The sequence below is a fragment of the Corythoichthys intestinalis genome, chromosome 3 (assembly GCF_030265065.1).
Source record: "Corythoichthys intestinalis isolate RoL2023-P3 chromosome 3, ASM3026506v1, whole genome shotgun sequence".
NCBI lineage: Eukaryota > Metazoa > Chordata > Actinopteri > Syngnathiformes > Syngnathidae > Corythoichthys > Corythoichthys intestinalis.
The window spans coordinates 9,315,001-9,331,018 of NC_080397.1; the positions used below are offsets into that span (position 1 = coordinate 9,315,001).

Genomic DNA, 16,018 nt, shown 5'->3' on the forward strand with positions numbered 1-16,018 from the left:
CGAGCATGTCATCGGATGTAGATACAAATGGCGAGTCAAATTTTATGTCAGATGTCGAAGAGATTGTGCGTGGAAGCGATTGTATGTCGAGGTATTTTCTTTAATGCTTTAATTTACATATTTTATTAAAAAAGGGGGAAAAAATTAACACAAAAAAGATACAACAATAATGATCTTTTTCAGTAATATTTTTGTATTTTTATAAGTGTCCTTACATTTTTAATTAAAAAGGGAGAAAACTAAGTATTCTTAATATTTTTGGTTTTTAATTTTAAAAAAGGGAACAGTTTTTTTTTTTTTTTCTCATTTAAAAAGGTTAAAAAAAATTCTGTAGTCCTCCATCTTTCATTGGGGACCACTGAAATTAGTGAAATTGACTTTCGCAAGCGCCACAAATTGACGTGCGAGCCAGATCCGGGCACTTGAGTTTGACACCTTTACAATAGAGTATGAGATTTCAGCAACATTCAAAGATTACAAGGGCTATCTCACTTTGACGAAAAGCCATTACATTACGCAGGATGGTGATATCAAACACCCTAAATGACGACTGACCTGAGCCATTTCACCCTCCTGATCGGAACAAGGGTTGGGTTGAATGTTCCCGACACTTCCCACCCTGAGAGTTCATGAGCGAGGTTCCCGTGCGAGTGGCTTTGTTGATTAATAGACTAAAGCACACTACAAGAGGAGGCTGAAGGAGAAATACTCAGATGCAGTGGGGTTCAACTATTTATAGGTCAAGTGACTATTTTTGGTTATTTCAAAACAAACTTAACACCAGTAAGACCTGGCGTCCACATACTGTATGTGGACTAAGGCTGCAACAACTAATTAAATCGATTAATAAATTAGTTTCCAACTAATTTGATGATCGAGTTTTGCCGGCAGCTATGAGCAGTCCTGTTTGGTTACTTGTTTGTGTGTAATGTGAGGCTGCGCGTGCCAGTGATTAGGGGAAGGGAGAGAGAGTTCACTGCTACACTCAGCTTGGGTTGCTGAATCAATAAATTTACAAAGTGTCAAGAGTTGGATTGTTTTTTGTGTTGTCAGATCCAGTGTACCTTTGTCAGAGGTGAGTAAATGAAGATAACTGTATTGTTTGTATTATTTGTTGATGAGACGTTACTACTTAGCACGGAGCGCTAAGCTAGTTAGCGATTACGCTAATCAGTGTCTAAAGTGTCGATTTGTGTTTTGGAGAAGCAAATTTGCCAATTTGAGTTATTGTTACATAGTAAAGTTGTCTCATTTCTTTTTATAAAGAAAGCACAGCTTAGAGTCTCCTTTTAACACAAGCTCCCATTCAAACTGTAAATTGTCATACAAGAGTGCTTTGAAATTGGATTTGCATTGTATTTATGAACAACTGCTTGATGAAGAAAACTGATTCATTACAGTCAGTCAGTTAGTTGGTTTAAAGAAAATAATTGAGTCATTGACACAATTTATATCAGTGCTTTGCCCACAAAAAAAAAATGTCAATGAGCAGCACTTTTTCTTTATTTGAATGAACAGGACTTTAGTCTGATTTCTTTACTGAGAAATTCTTTTTAGGATTTATCATACTTCACTATCAGTTGACGGGGGTCTATTTTCAAAAACTTAAAAATTTAAATATTTTCAAAACCAAAGCCTCTTGTGACCTAAAACCAAAACAGGCACCTCCCTTAGGCATATATGAGTCTCCATGAGCAGCGACATAAAAAAATTCAAAGTCATTCCCTAATAGAATCCCGATTAGTTATATTTTTTTTAAACAAGTATAACAAAAATTAAAATTGCTATAAAATTCTCAAATGTTACGCTAGATGCACAAAAATCTCCAAATGCAAAGATAATCAACTATATTTTCAGGATCAATAGCATTATTAGACATACAGTACAAGTTTTTGCCCAAAAGAGCAAGGTAATGTTTTTTTCATTTAGTGCTAGTTTTCAATAAATTAAAATTCTAATAAGTCCCTCAGTATTTACAGCTGAAACTTAAAACTTGAGGAAAGCATAGAGAATCATCTTAATTTTACCCAACAAAAGCAAAATTTGCATTTGTCTATATAAAATCACAACTTATTTAGGTTGAATTTCGCTATTGCGTAGAGATACAAAATCCAACATGGCAGCCGTCAAAAGTTTTTTAAGTTGAAAATTCTTGTAAATGGGTTGAAAATCGCGGAATTTCTATAGATATGAACGTAAAACAGTCTAGATTCTTGGTTAAAATAAAAAAAAACAGGCAGTTATTGTTCATTTACGTGAATATTTCAAGCCAAAGTTAAGGTATTGTGTAATCCAACAACGCGGCCGTCACAAAACAGAGCTTTTTAATTTGATTTTTTTTGTAAATAAATGCTTAAATCGCAGAATTTCTATAGATATGCTGGCAACCAGTTCAGGGTGTCCCCTGCCTACTGCCCGTAGTTAGCTGGGATAGGCTCCAGCGCCTCCGCGACCCTCGTGAGGAAAAGCGGCATGGAAAATGAATGAATGAATGTAAAACGGTCAAGATTCTTGGTTAAAAGCAAAAAACAGGCAGTTATAGTTCATTTTAAATAAATATTTCAAGCTAGAATTACAGTATTGTGTAATCCAACAACGCGGCCGTCACAAAACAAAGCTTTTTAAGTTGAAAATTTTAGAAAAAAAATTCTTAAATCGCAGAATTTCTTTAGATATGAACGTAAAACAGTCTAGATTCTTGGTTAAAACCAAAAAACGGGCAGTTAACGTTCATTTTACGTAAATATTTCAAGCCAAAGTTAAGGTATTGTGTAACACAATATGGCGGCCGTCACAAAATGGAGCTTTTTAAGGTGAAATTTTTTGTAAATAAATGCTTGAGTTGCGGAATTTCTATAGATATGAACTTAAAACAGTCTAGATTCTTGGTTAAAAGCAAAAAACGGGCAGTTATCGTTCATTTTACATAAATATTTCAAGCCAAAGTTACGGTCTTGTGTAATCCAACAACGCAGCTCAGGTCTCTGAGTCTCTATTTTTCTCATCTTAATACCTTTTAATGCTGTAACAGTCTGAATTAGAGCCAAACACGAGCTTTCAATGAACAACAGATATTATCTGACTAAATTCACTTAGAGAAATAGGGCCCTTTAGGGGCCACAAAGCAATTACCTGACAGTGACTATTTGGAACATCAATACAAATTTCACTTCTTACCACATTTAATTAGTAAAGAATAACAGAAATTACAATTGCAAACAATGTTGGGGTGGCGAAAGTATGAATTTACCTAACAAGAGTTAGTTGTAGGTCATATTAATGGCCAGGAGAGTTCGCGACCAAATGCGGGATAACGTGGCAAACTGAGGCAATCGGCGGAAAAAATTCGGTTACATTTTAAGTGATTGACTAATGCCCCAAGATTTATGAAATTGGTCCCGGGTGCCTTCAATTTTTAAATTTGTTATATGTGTGGCCTGCATGAACCAAAATGTGATACCATGTGGACGCCAAATTTAATTATATTTATACATAAGGGTATATCCCGGTAGTCCCTTGATTACGACATACTCGACTTACGCTATTTTAACTTTACGACGACGGACGGTCTCCAGTTGTTTTTTTTTTTTTTTTTTTTAGCAGACAAGATTCCGCCGCTCCTCAGTCATAAGGTGACAGTCCAGCTAGACCAAATGCTGCCACCAGAGGGCAGTAGGTCGTCCATCATTAAACAAAATACAATACTTCTGGACTTTTTGGATAGTTATTTTGGGGTACTTAAAGGGTTAATTCCGACTTATGCGGAAATTCAGTTTACATCGTACGTACGTAAAATGAATAACAACAGAAATACTCTGGTTACGGCCACCAAACATTCAACTCATTGCCTGCCAATGACAATGATACAGATGTCTCATTTAAACTGAGAGAACTCGCTGTGAATGCTCATTTTTAAATGTCACTGACGAAGCTAGATGTCAAATCTATTTCCACTGGGAGGGCTGACAGCAATCATTCGCTGCCAGACCCAGTCAAAATGGATTGGACATCTAGGACCGTCAATGGAAGCCAACGAGTGCCCTATTAGAATTAAAACTTGCCAATTTAGCCCATGTAAAATCTTCTATTCTCATGGCTTCAGATTTTACAGCAGTGCCGTAAATCCCTAGCATGTGCTCCGATTCCACATATTCCAAAAACACAAAGAATCACGAGGGAAATAGATAAAGAATCATTCACTGTATTGTTTTTAACTGAACACACATGCAGAAGGAGAAGCCAAGCACGTCAATGGATCCGCATGCGTACAGGTGGAGCGCACGTCCCCAAAAGCGTCGCTGGACGGCACTCGCGACCGCAAACAAAGGCGGCCTTTGTGTCTGCGCGAAGCTGTCGGGAGCAGCGGTGTGCGGACGAGAAGGAAAACGAGGAAGGTGCAGCGGCCACCCACGTGCGCGAGCCTGTGTAGGTGTACAACCGCTCATTCATGGGACTCCAACGGTCAATTACATTTCCTCCAGGGCGAGCGCTTCGATTGTCCCGAGAACGTCTTCCACCCTTTCATTTGACAACTTTTGGAGCCTTCAGCAAATTGAAAGATTTGATTGTCCTTGGCTTGCAAGTTCAAAGAGCAGATTTAAGATAATCTCGTTTGCTAATCAGGAGCGTGCCACGGAGGAAATGAAACGGGGGGTGGGCTGGAGGCGCACAGCTGCCTAAAGAGAAGCCTCAGGTTCGGGGCGGCGCCGGAGCCAGACAGGCCTTCCCGAGTCCAACGATGCGCGAAGAGGGGGGTTAATCGCATTACGGGGGTGACTAACGAGGGCGTCGGAGAGACTAACCTGCGCCCGAATCAGAGCCTCGAAGCTAGGCTGGAAGTAGTCGATGCGGCTCTGGTAAAACTTAGGCATTTCGTCCAATAGCTGCTTGTTCTTGGCCTCAAAGTCTTCCCTGACTGGTCGCAGCTCCTCTCGGGCCTGCACAGTGAGAAGACATGAGAGATGATTTTGTAAAACTTTTTTTTTTTTTTTTTTTGCCATTGACAGGGATACAAGCGCAATCCGTATTGATTAGGAGGTGCGGGCAGCAATTAATTGCAACTATCCCCTCCCAGTCAAAAGGGGTTTGGATGTCTAGTCCCACCAATGGCAGGTAGTGAGAGAACCAGGACTCTCAGCGTACATTACAAAAAAATAAACTGAAAAATGTTTGAATAAAAGTATGAAAACTGGAAAAATTGCACCTACTCAATGTGAAATATAAAGTACCGTATTGGCCCGAATATAAGACGATGTTTTTTGCATTGAAATAAGACTGAAAAAGGGGGGGTTGTCTTATATTCACGGTCTAGACATTATACCCATTCACGATGCTAGATGGTGCCAGATATCATTGAAGCGCTGTTCTGTCATGACAGCTCTCAGCTATTCTCCCCATTCGCAACGCTAGATGGCGCCAGATATCACTGAACGATGTTCTGTCATGACAGATCTCAGCTCCTCTCAAGTTTAACCAGTTTGCATTGTTTTATTGCAATGTTTTTCCTTATTCAGATTTTTTTCAAGACTACAGTTACAGTTAGACTTAAATTTGATGGTTAATGCAGTTATTGCAATTTTGTTGTTTTATCACAATAGATTGGTTTATTTACATTTCAAAAACCAGAACCCATTCATTTACAAATGTGATTGCACTTTAGTTTACATATTTAAATGTTCAGATATTAAGATTTGAATGAGGCAAAATAACATGCTTTTTCTCTCAAATATATTGTTATATCATTTGTTTCGGATGTACTGTAATTATTTTCTGTATAAAAATTACTTTGGTGTTCAAAAGTCTTTTTTCAAACTTGAGTCTTGAAAAAGAGGGGGTCGTCTTATAATCAGGGCCATCTTATATTCGGGCCAATACGGTACATTATTTTTATGACCGAAATTTTCGGAGTATAAGCCGCTACTTTTTCCTTCATTTTGAATCCTGCGGTTTATAGTCCAGTGCATCTTATTTGTTGGTTGATTTATTTGGGTTAATAGGTAACACTATATTTCAGGGGTCTCCAACCCAGTCCTCAAGGCCCGCTACGGGTCCTGGTTTTTGTTCCAGCCGATCCAGCGCAGAGAGTTGCATCAATGAGGCTTCTGCTAAAAAAAAGGCACACCTGACTGCAATCTAGTGATTGCCCTTGTAAAACACCAGATTGGTGAACAGGTGTCGTCATCTGATTTAGGTGGAATAAAATCCTGCACCCACAGCGGGCCTTTGTGGAATAGGTTGGAGACCTATTCCTTGCTATATTTGACAGCGGCGTCAAAGGACTGTCAAAAATCCATTATTATTAATGATGACACTACGGCATTACTGAATGCATATGACAGATGTCATTAAGTGCCATCCAGCAAATTATGTCACTAACTCCATTTATGTCCATCTTTGGATCTCCATTCGAAAGTGAGATAATTTGCTGGATAACACTAAATAACATCTGTCATAAGCATTCATTAATGCTAATGACAGTGTCATGTCATAATTATGATTATCTAATGTTTCTTATGCCGCCACTGTCAAATAAAGTGTTATCCAATACCATAACTAGCAATTAATGAAACAACTGGAACAGTAACTGAAGAATTAATTAGCACAGAACATGAATTTTGATTGTTTTTTTCATTTGTAGCGCTGCAATGCATGTTAAGAGGCATGTTGGACAACAACAGTGTTGATAGCAGGTGGCATCAGAGGTTGACTGTCTCCCGCAAGAGAGCAGTGATGGCCTAATGAAGCTTATTAAAGCAATGAAGCTTTCCAACCAGTTGGTTCAAAACTTCATGGTGGTTCATTGGGTCTTATGACAGACACTTATAATACAGTGAGGATAGCTGGGGCTTATAGTCCAGTGCGGCTTATCTAAAAACAAATGCAGTTTTTGTGTCAAATTTGGTGGGTGGCGGCTTTTGGTCAGGTGAGCCTTATAGTGCGAAAATTACAGTACATCACTCAGGGCAAGGCCTGCACAATAGATTGTTCGAACATCGCTGTTGTGATGTGCACATGCGCAATAGTCCCGTCGCAGGACGCGTGATTATTTTTTTGCTGTGAAGGTAACATAAAACTTCCAAGTGTGTCTTAGTGTGCTACTAGACTCTGTGGAGCACCTGCTATTTTTTTAAAATTTAAAATATGTTTAATATTAATTAATAAATAACCCATTTTGTGCAGAGACATGGCCTCACCTGTGGTCAACCAAACATAGCTACTCAAGTCATTTGGTAAAAATTCTTCGAATTTAAATATAGCAATATATTTTTTTTTTCCCCCAAGATCCTACAGCCCTACTCTGGGCTTTACATTTTCACTGGAAATATGCATTAGAACTCCAATCTATGACAAGGAAAAGTTTGACTACGAAATATTATGAAACTGTAACTGTATATGGATAATTATATAATAATCTTTTTCATTTTATAAATTAAAAAAAAAATAAAGAGAATAAAATAAAAATCTGAACGTATTTACCATTTATCAATTACATTTAACAAATATTTTTCTGCATTAAAAAAAACAACTGGTTTTTCTACCAACAATAAATACTTCCAAAAGGATACATTGAAAGTTATCAGAAAACAATGTTATGGAAAATTTGGTTCATTTTAACCAAAGTCATCACTGGCGTCCATTTTTTTTTTTTTTTGTCAAGAATGATATTTGCCTAATTCCCAGGGAGATGGGCTGCAAAAAAGGCTCTAATCACGACCACAGTGAGGAGGAGTGGGTAATGTGGGCTGACTTGGCTGTGAGTGGACTTCAGCGCCAAAGAGCTTTGTACGTGTATGAATGTATTAGTGGGTAGTCAGTCTACTGTAGGCACCCAACGCACCATGAATGCACGAGAGGGTGAGACTCGTTATGACGGGGAGAGAGACGGTAGATTTCAAATGGAGCATATTGGTTTTTTTGCGCTATGGTTTCTTCAGCTCAGCGAGTCGCTTCGAAAATGAAATGGCATTCGCGTGTTTTTGTTCGGATCATTTCTTTAACTGCGCTGGGATTCAAAGGGCAGGCGTGCTGGGGCCTCTTCAAGTCTTTGTTCCCCTGACGGTGCTTTTCTCAACATGTGTGGGTGGATATCCATGTGAGGATGTGTTAGCGGCAATAGCTTAGACAACGCTATCTGTGAATGTGTGCGCTTTGGTAATGGCCTTGCGTGTGCGTACGTGTGTGTGTGTGTGTGTGTCTCCAATTCTCAATTATGTGCCTGTAGATGTGCAGCGGTGGCTTTTTGCAAACTTGAGAGCTTGCTAGCTAGCGTGGGTGAAGGAGCGCGCATGCACTCGACTATTTTTGTTCATATCCAGTCAGCGTTTGTATCTTTTCCCCCCACTTGACACGCGCATCTGCGCTACTCCGCAGGCCGGGGGCACCTACAAGTGGCCCGTAATCTCGCTGTACCTGGTGCAGTTTGACCATAGCGGGCCCGGTTTTCTCTTTCTCCTCGTACTTCTCCACTTTGGACTGCAAACGCTTGTAGTCCTGCAGAGTCTGCTCGCGGCGTTTCACGGCCATGTTGAGACTGGGGAAAACGCCGCTATACCTGAGAAAAATATCAGCACTTGCTGTAAGCCACAAAAATTATAATTGCTCCATAAAATGTGCAGAAGAGCGTCTCATATTGCATAAAATGTTAATAAAAGTCATTATGAATAAATAACATTCCTTGTCGAGGTACTTGTTAAACCCCAGAGGACAGCTTCGCATTAGGCTTCCTCTATTATCTTATTATTGTAGTTCAAAAAGGCATGACACTTTTCATTTGGTGTCAATTATTATCTTTTCTAATGAAAGTATATTCTTACTATGAAAATCTTAGTCTTGGGCACTAAAAATAGGAGAACACTCATCTGTAACTTAGCAACAGACTCGGGAGCTTTATTGCGGGACTTGTTGCGTAGCTTTTGGTGCCACTTTTTAATGGGAAGCGCTCACATTGCTCACATTTCGCAAGGTTGATTTTATTTGCAATGGAACAAAACTAGATGATGACAAATATAATAGCAATTAAGTCATCCAAGTTCCACTCTAAAAGCATGGTCATCTTTAACTCTTTATCGGGCATTGATGTAACTCATTGGCTGTTATTGATGGTAAATGGTAAATGGCGTTATGAAGCTACACGTTGAATCCATTTTGGCTGGGAGAGTCCCAGCCAAAATGGATGAGATGTCTAGCCACTTCAATGGCATTAAAAGATGAGCATTCAAAGCCAGCCCAGACTTAAATACTATGAAACTAAAAAAAACATTCTTACAGTAAGGAGCAAAAATATTTGCACCCCCTTGTAATTTTGCAAGTTCACACACTTATAAAATAGGTAGAGGTCTGAAATTTCAATCAAAGATGCATTTTCCCTCATAGACACATAATCTAAAAAAAAAATCCACAAATCGCATTGTATGATTTTTTTTTTTTTTTAATATTTGTAATTTACAGGGGTTCATAAGTATTTGTACCCCTGAGACTCAGCAATAATTACAATGGGGCAAATAAGTATTTAGTCAACCACTAATTGTGCAAGTTCTCCCACTTAAAAGTATTAGAGAGGCCTATAATTGTCAAGATGGGTAAACCTAAACCATGAGAGACAGAATAAGGGGAAAAAAACAGAAAATCACATTGTTTGATTTTTTAAGAATTTATTTGCAAATCATGGTGGAAAATAAGTATTTGGTCAATATCAAAAGTCCATCTCAATACTTTGTTACGTACCCTTTGTTGGCAATAACAGAGGCCAAACATTTTCTGTAACTCTTCACAAGCTTTTCACACACTTTTGCTGGTATTTTGGCCCATTCCTCCATGTAGATTTCCTCTAGAGCAGTGATGTTTTGGGGCTGTCGTTGGGCAACACAGACTTTCAACTCCCTCCACAGATTTTCTATGGGGTTGAGCTTTGGAGACTGGCTAGGCCACTCCAGGACCTTGAAATGCTTCTTACGAAGCCACTCCTTTGTTGCCCTGGCTGTGTGTTTGGGATCATTGTCATGCTGAAAGACCCATCCACGTCTCATCTTCAATGCAGTTGCTGATGGAAGGAGATTTTCACTCAAAATCTCTCGATACATGGCCCCATTCATTCTTTCCTTTACACAGATCAGTCGTCCTGGTCCTTTTGCAGAAAAACAGCCCCAAAGCATGATGTTTCCACCCCCATGCTTCACAGTGGGAATGGTGCCATTCAGTATTCATTTTCCTCCAAACACGAGAACCTGTGTTTCTACCAAAAAGTTCTTTTTTTGTTTCATCTGACCATAACTTCCAGTCCTCTTCTGGATCATCCAAATGCTCTCTAGCGAACCGCAGACGGGCCTGGACGTGTACTTTCTTCAGCAGGGGGACACGTCTGGCAGTGAAGGATTTGAGTCCCTGGCGGCGCATTGTGTTACTGATAGTAGCCTTTGTTACTGTGGTCCCAGCTCTCTGTAGGTCATTCACTAGGTCCCCCCGTGTGGTTCTGGGATTTTTGCTCACCGTTTTTGTTATCATTTTGACGTCACGGGGTGAGATCTTGCATGGAGCCACAGATCGAGGGAGATTATCAGTAGTCTTCTATGTCTTCCATTTTCTAATAATTGCTCCCGCAGTTGATTTCTTTACACCAAGCGTTTTACCTATTGCAGATTCAGATTTCCCAGCCTAGAGCAGGTCTACAATTTTGTCTCTGGTGGTCAAGGAGAACTTGCACAATTGGTGGTTGACTAAATACCTATTTGCCCCACTGGATGACACTCAAAGAGTTGTCAGTCTGCTTTAAAAAAAGTCCACCTTCACCCAATGAGTAACCACCCGTTTAAGCTCATTATTGTTAGCTGTACTCCCCACAGTCAGTTATAATCCAAGGGCTACCATGGGCAAGACCAGAGAGCTTTCGAAAGACACCATACAAAACAATTGTTGAGCTCCAAAAAGCTGGAAAACGCTATGGGACAATTGGAAAGCAGCTTGGTGAGAATAAAGCCTGAAGCCTGAAGCCTGCATTGTGGTGATGGCGAAGTGACTACGGCGTCAATGAGCATTCGATAGTTCTGCGGTGAGGGAACGCGCTGCTCTGTAATTCACCGTCGAGCCACAAGAGGGTTGTGGCATTATGTTTGTACGGTTTTGGGGCATGCTTGTTGACTTCCTCTATTCTAGTTTAACGGAGAAAAAAATAAACAATGCAAGATGGAACGCTTGAATGTGGATCTTCAGCTCATGAGCATTGAATAAATGTTGATCATACAAATGTTGAGGTGCAGGCGAGGCAGAAGACTGTTTCGAGGCAGTCTGGCCGACTTTTGATGCCGCACAGAGAGTTCTAGCCTCAGGTGGAAAACAGCAAGCTGTGGCAGCTAGCTTCAAGCTGCCGTCGAGCACTGCGTCCAGGGTTTTGTTCAAAGTCTGCAAAGCCCTCCGGCCTGATTTGTTTGCAGTGTTCTACAACCAGCCAGTGGGAAGCCATAGCAGATTTCTGACAGCTATGGAACTTCCCAAACTGCGTTGGAAGCCTTGATGTTAACGTTATTATAAAAGCACCGAGGCACTCTCAATCAGTGATGTTTCAAGTGTATGAACTGTCTGTTGTGGTAAATTAAACATCAAAACAACTCTTTTGACACCAAACCTGTGCTTTATTCTTTATATACTTGAAGTGTGACACGTAAATAAGTCATAGACTCACAGCAAACATATGTACACAATAAATAATGAAGTGCACCAACCAAAAATACGACAAAGTGATAAAAAGCTGGCAGATTTCGGCCAACTGGGTAACCGCTTCTTGTGGCCATTCGATTCCGAACACACACATACTTGTCTTGGTGGTCCTTCCATTTTTTTATTCAATCGCTGGCTGACCTCCAGCCCCGTATTTTCAGCAATCTCCTCCCACGAATTGCTTGCCATTTGGAAATCTTCATAATGTCTTGACGAGACATTGCAGAAGCTGTCGTACTTGCTCTTCGCTGATACTCTCGTCGGCTTGGTCCATTTTTGCATGTATTAAAATCATGTTTGAAAATGGCGGTGATTTTGCGCTGAAGCGGAAAGAAGTCAGAGTGGACCAATCACAGTCCATTTGCGCAATGTCACCACACGTTGACGTGTCGACCAGTCAGAAAATTGTGGAGATGCACATCAGGCTACGGTGAAGGGTCATAAAACGGGTCTGCCTTGGAAGCGTAGGTCTGCCGCAGAAGCATAACTCAGCCTTCAATCAACAGTTGCAGCAACTGTTAAAAAATGGAAAAGGCTAAACATGACTGATAATCTACCTCGGACTGTGGCTCCATATAAAATATCTCCTCGTGGGGCATCACTCATGATGAAAAAAGTGAGGACTCAGCAGAGAACTACACGTTAGGAGCTGGTCAATGACCTGAAAAGAGCTGGATGCACAGTTTCAAAGGCAACGGTCAGTAGAACAATCCGGTGAATTTGGTTTAAAATCACGCATTGCTCAGACGGTTCCCCTGTTGAAGCCAGTATATGTGAAGGCCCGTCTGAAGTTTGCCAAGGACAATCTGAATGATGCAGAGGAGTCATGGAAGAAAGTCATGTGGTCAGAGGAGACCAAAGTAGAACTTTTTGGTGCAAACTTTACTCGTTCTGTGTGGATGAAAAAGAAGGATGAGTACAATCCTACAAACACCATCCCCACTGTGAAGTATGGTGGTGGAAACCTCATGCTTTTCGGCAAAGGGGACAGGACGACTGTACTGTATAAAGCAGAGGATGAATCGCGAAATGTATCGTCAGATTTTGAGCCACAACCTCCTTCCCTCAGTCAGAGACTTGAAGATGAGTCATGGCTGGATCTTACAACATGACAATGATCCGAGGCACACAGCCAAGAAAACCATGGATTGACTGCGTAAAAAGCATAACAAGGTTCTGGAGTGGTCTCGCCAGTCTCCAGACCTCAATCCAGTAGAAAATTTAAATAGAGCTGAAACCCCGAAACCTGACTGATCTAGAGAAAATGTGTATGGAGGAATGGGCCAAAATCCCTTTTTCCATATGTGGGAACCTGGTGAAGAACTACAGAAAGCGTCTGACCTCAGTAATTGCAAACAAAGGCTTCTGCACTAAATATTAGCACCGATTTTCTCAGCAGTACAAATACTTATGAACCCCAGTAAATTACAAATAAATGATTGAAAATCATACTGTGAGATTGCAGGATTTTTTTTGCAGATTATGTCTCGATGAGTGGAAATGTATCTTTGATTGAAATTTTAGACGTCTACTTATTTTCTAGGTGGGTGAAGTTGCAAAATCACAAGGGGTGTAAATATTTCTGCTCCTCACTGTATCTATATATTCTGTATATATATAAATTTGAGAAAATCAGCCACAAGTGAGATTAAATAAGCCACAAATTTATACAAACATGTCTCTACAATTGGAAAGTCAATGACCAAAACAATCACATTTTTCCCATTTTCTTCTAATGGCTTATTTAGACCATTTTAGCAGCAGTTCTTTCACATGTTACAAGAGCTTATAATGTGCCACCTGTGGTTTTATTAGCCGTTCAACATGTGCGCTTCCTGATTGACGTTTCCTTTCTGCAAGCCAACACTCGCCCTTGATGCAGGGAACCACCACGAAGCTGCAATTGTGAAATTTTAATCTATCTCCCTTTCACATCGTACGAAAGGGTGAGTAAAAAGTGGCGTGCTTCCGCCGTTCTTTGTACAAGTGGGAATTGTTTCTGACAGGAAGCGGAGCAAGGAGTGGCCTTTGGAGTGACATCACGAAGCTGGGCCCACGCTTTGCCACTATTTATAAACAACCACTTTGACCCAGTTCATGGCAGGGGTGGATGTTGAGCCTCAAGTCTACTATCTGTTCCTGTGTGCACATGCTTGTAGAGCCAGGGGATTATGTAACTACCTTCCAGGCATGACTACCCCCCCCTACAATGGGTCATTTATGACACAGCAATATAAACTAGCGTATTTTCCGGACTATATGGCACTCCAGAGTTTAAGTCATTCACCTCAAAAAAGAAGTATAGGTAGCATTTTTGCAGGAAAACATACACAGTCACTAATATTGCTTTTAAAAAGTTGCCTTTTTGGTGTTGAACTCACCTTCACAAACAGCAGCGTTGCTTAGTACTCCTGCGCTAATACTAATTTAATATTCCTTTAGATTAGCATTCTAGTTGTCCATATCGGCCGATAAAAACATTTTAAAATTGATATCGGAAAATTTCGACATCGGTTTTTCATTATCTGTTCTGGGCCAATATGCATATGGCAGTGCTGTCACGTCCACTTATTGCCTGCCTGGGTGAGTTTACAGTGTTTTGACGCCCCCCTGCTGGCGATAGTTATAATTAGTTTTGTTCCAGCACTTTCTGCTGATTTAATTATATATCGACGCAAGCTCATTGCAAATACAGCTAATGTCTACAGCAAGTGTACCATTACAGTTCTTGCCATCTTACCAAATTGTTTGTGCTTTATTCAAGCTTGGAAGTTATAATCTTCCTGTGTTTTATATTAACGAGTGTTAAGTCGTACATTGGAGAAGAGTACATTTCATTTTGTTTGCATATGTGTTAAAATGTGGTTACATTATTTCATTGCTTGCAAGCTGTACTACCAATTGGTTTTCAAATCGACACATGGTGTATACTTTGCTTAATTTGTGACTTTATTTCATATTATTGACACATTGATTTGTTGTTATTAGTTTTACAAAAAAGTATCAGTGCTCTTGTCAGGAGAAAGATGACCACAGAAAAGCCAACTCATCAGCCAATTTTGTTCCAGCGTCTCACCTCTCTTTAGTCTGATTTGTTTGCTATCTGTCAAATTTGTGTACCCATACCCACACACACATAAAGGACAGAATAAATGCAGGGTTTCCCCTACATAGAAACAATTGTGGCACGCCGTCACACCAAAATAAAAGCCACCACGCATTGCAAATTCGATTTTTTTTTTAGATTTAAAGATACATAGAAGAAGAAGTGGGTGAGCGTAAGGGGGAGAGAGAGGGAGCGAAAAGGAGAGTTGTGCTGGAGCGCGTGTTGACTGGCTGATTGTCCCCTGCTGGTTTTTGTTTAGTTAATAAAAGTCTCCCTGCAACAGCCATCCCAGGCGTCTGTTTTTATACATTACACCGGATCTTGTTCCGGCAAGATCCGGCACGAATTAACCCTTGGCACTATGTCATCCACATGAACTGTTATTATTATACTGAACTATAACCAATGACATTACCGTAAGGCCAAAGAAATACACACATATCATTGATTGTGACTAGATGATATGATATTAACATGATCATATCTTCAGTTTTCTGTGGTCTAGCGATGATTATTGTAACGTCTCTTTGGTAAAACTGGTAAAGCCACAGGCAAAAAAGTCAAATATAATATGTAGAATAAAGAGGAAAATTATAATGACTCTAGTATAGTCCAAAGTAGCAGAGAAACAGTAGCGTTGCCTCTTCACAGATCTACTCAATTAAAAGTATGCTGTGATAAAAACTCTCTTAGAAATACATTTTTTCAAAAAGTTACTCAAGTGAATGTAAGTGAGTAAATGTAATGCGTTACTACCATTGGTGGAGTTTGACTTTTAGGGGGGGGAATAAAATTGATGACCCCTAAACGCAGTGTCAGTCATAAAATTAACTTACAAGATATATGCTCGGTCAGTAGGGTTAGGGTTTTTAAGGTGCTAATCGTATGATCTGGTTGAAAAATCATTTTGATCCATTATGAACATGAAATTTTTCAGTTACTGGCTGGGAAAAGGGCGCGGGGGTCACTGCCCTGCCTGGCCAGCCTCAATCTCCGTGTATGGTTACTGCCCACCTCTGTCAACCACCAATCAGATGACAGGGTCCTTAATACACACACACACCTCTGTCCATGTGATAGATCAGGGTGTAGTGAACAGACAGGCTGAAACGTGTGTTTATGAAGCAGTGCCAGTCCGCAAATGGGGCAGTCGGCCCAGCGTGCCAAGCCAAAGTCTAGTTTAAACACCCTCAGTCTAGGAAG

The 16,018-nt window shown here is 40.2% G+C and overlaps 1 protein-coding gene across 2 annotated transcripts in view; it reads right to left on the bottom strand.

Annotated features, from left to right (window-relative positions):
* Positions 1-16,018, bottom strand: part of bin3 (bridging integrator 3) — an 87,597-nt gene that overhangs the window by 5,976 nt on the left and 65,603 nt on the right. For both annotated transcript variants that reach the window (XM_057832914.1, XM_057832915.1), the window contains 2 exons: positions 8,410-8,551; positions 4,803-4,937 (listed from right to left, as the gene is read on the bottom strand). In XM_057832914.1, the coding sequence (XP_057688897.1) occupies positions 4,803-4,937; positions 8,410-8,551 (277 nt within the window). The remainder of the gene's footprint in view (positions 1-4,802; positions 4,938-8,409; positions 8,552-16,018) is intronic.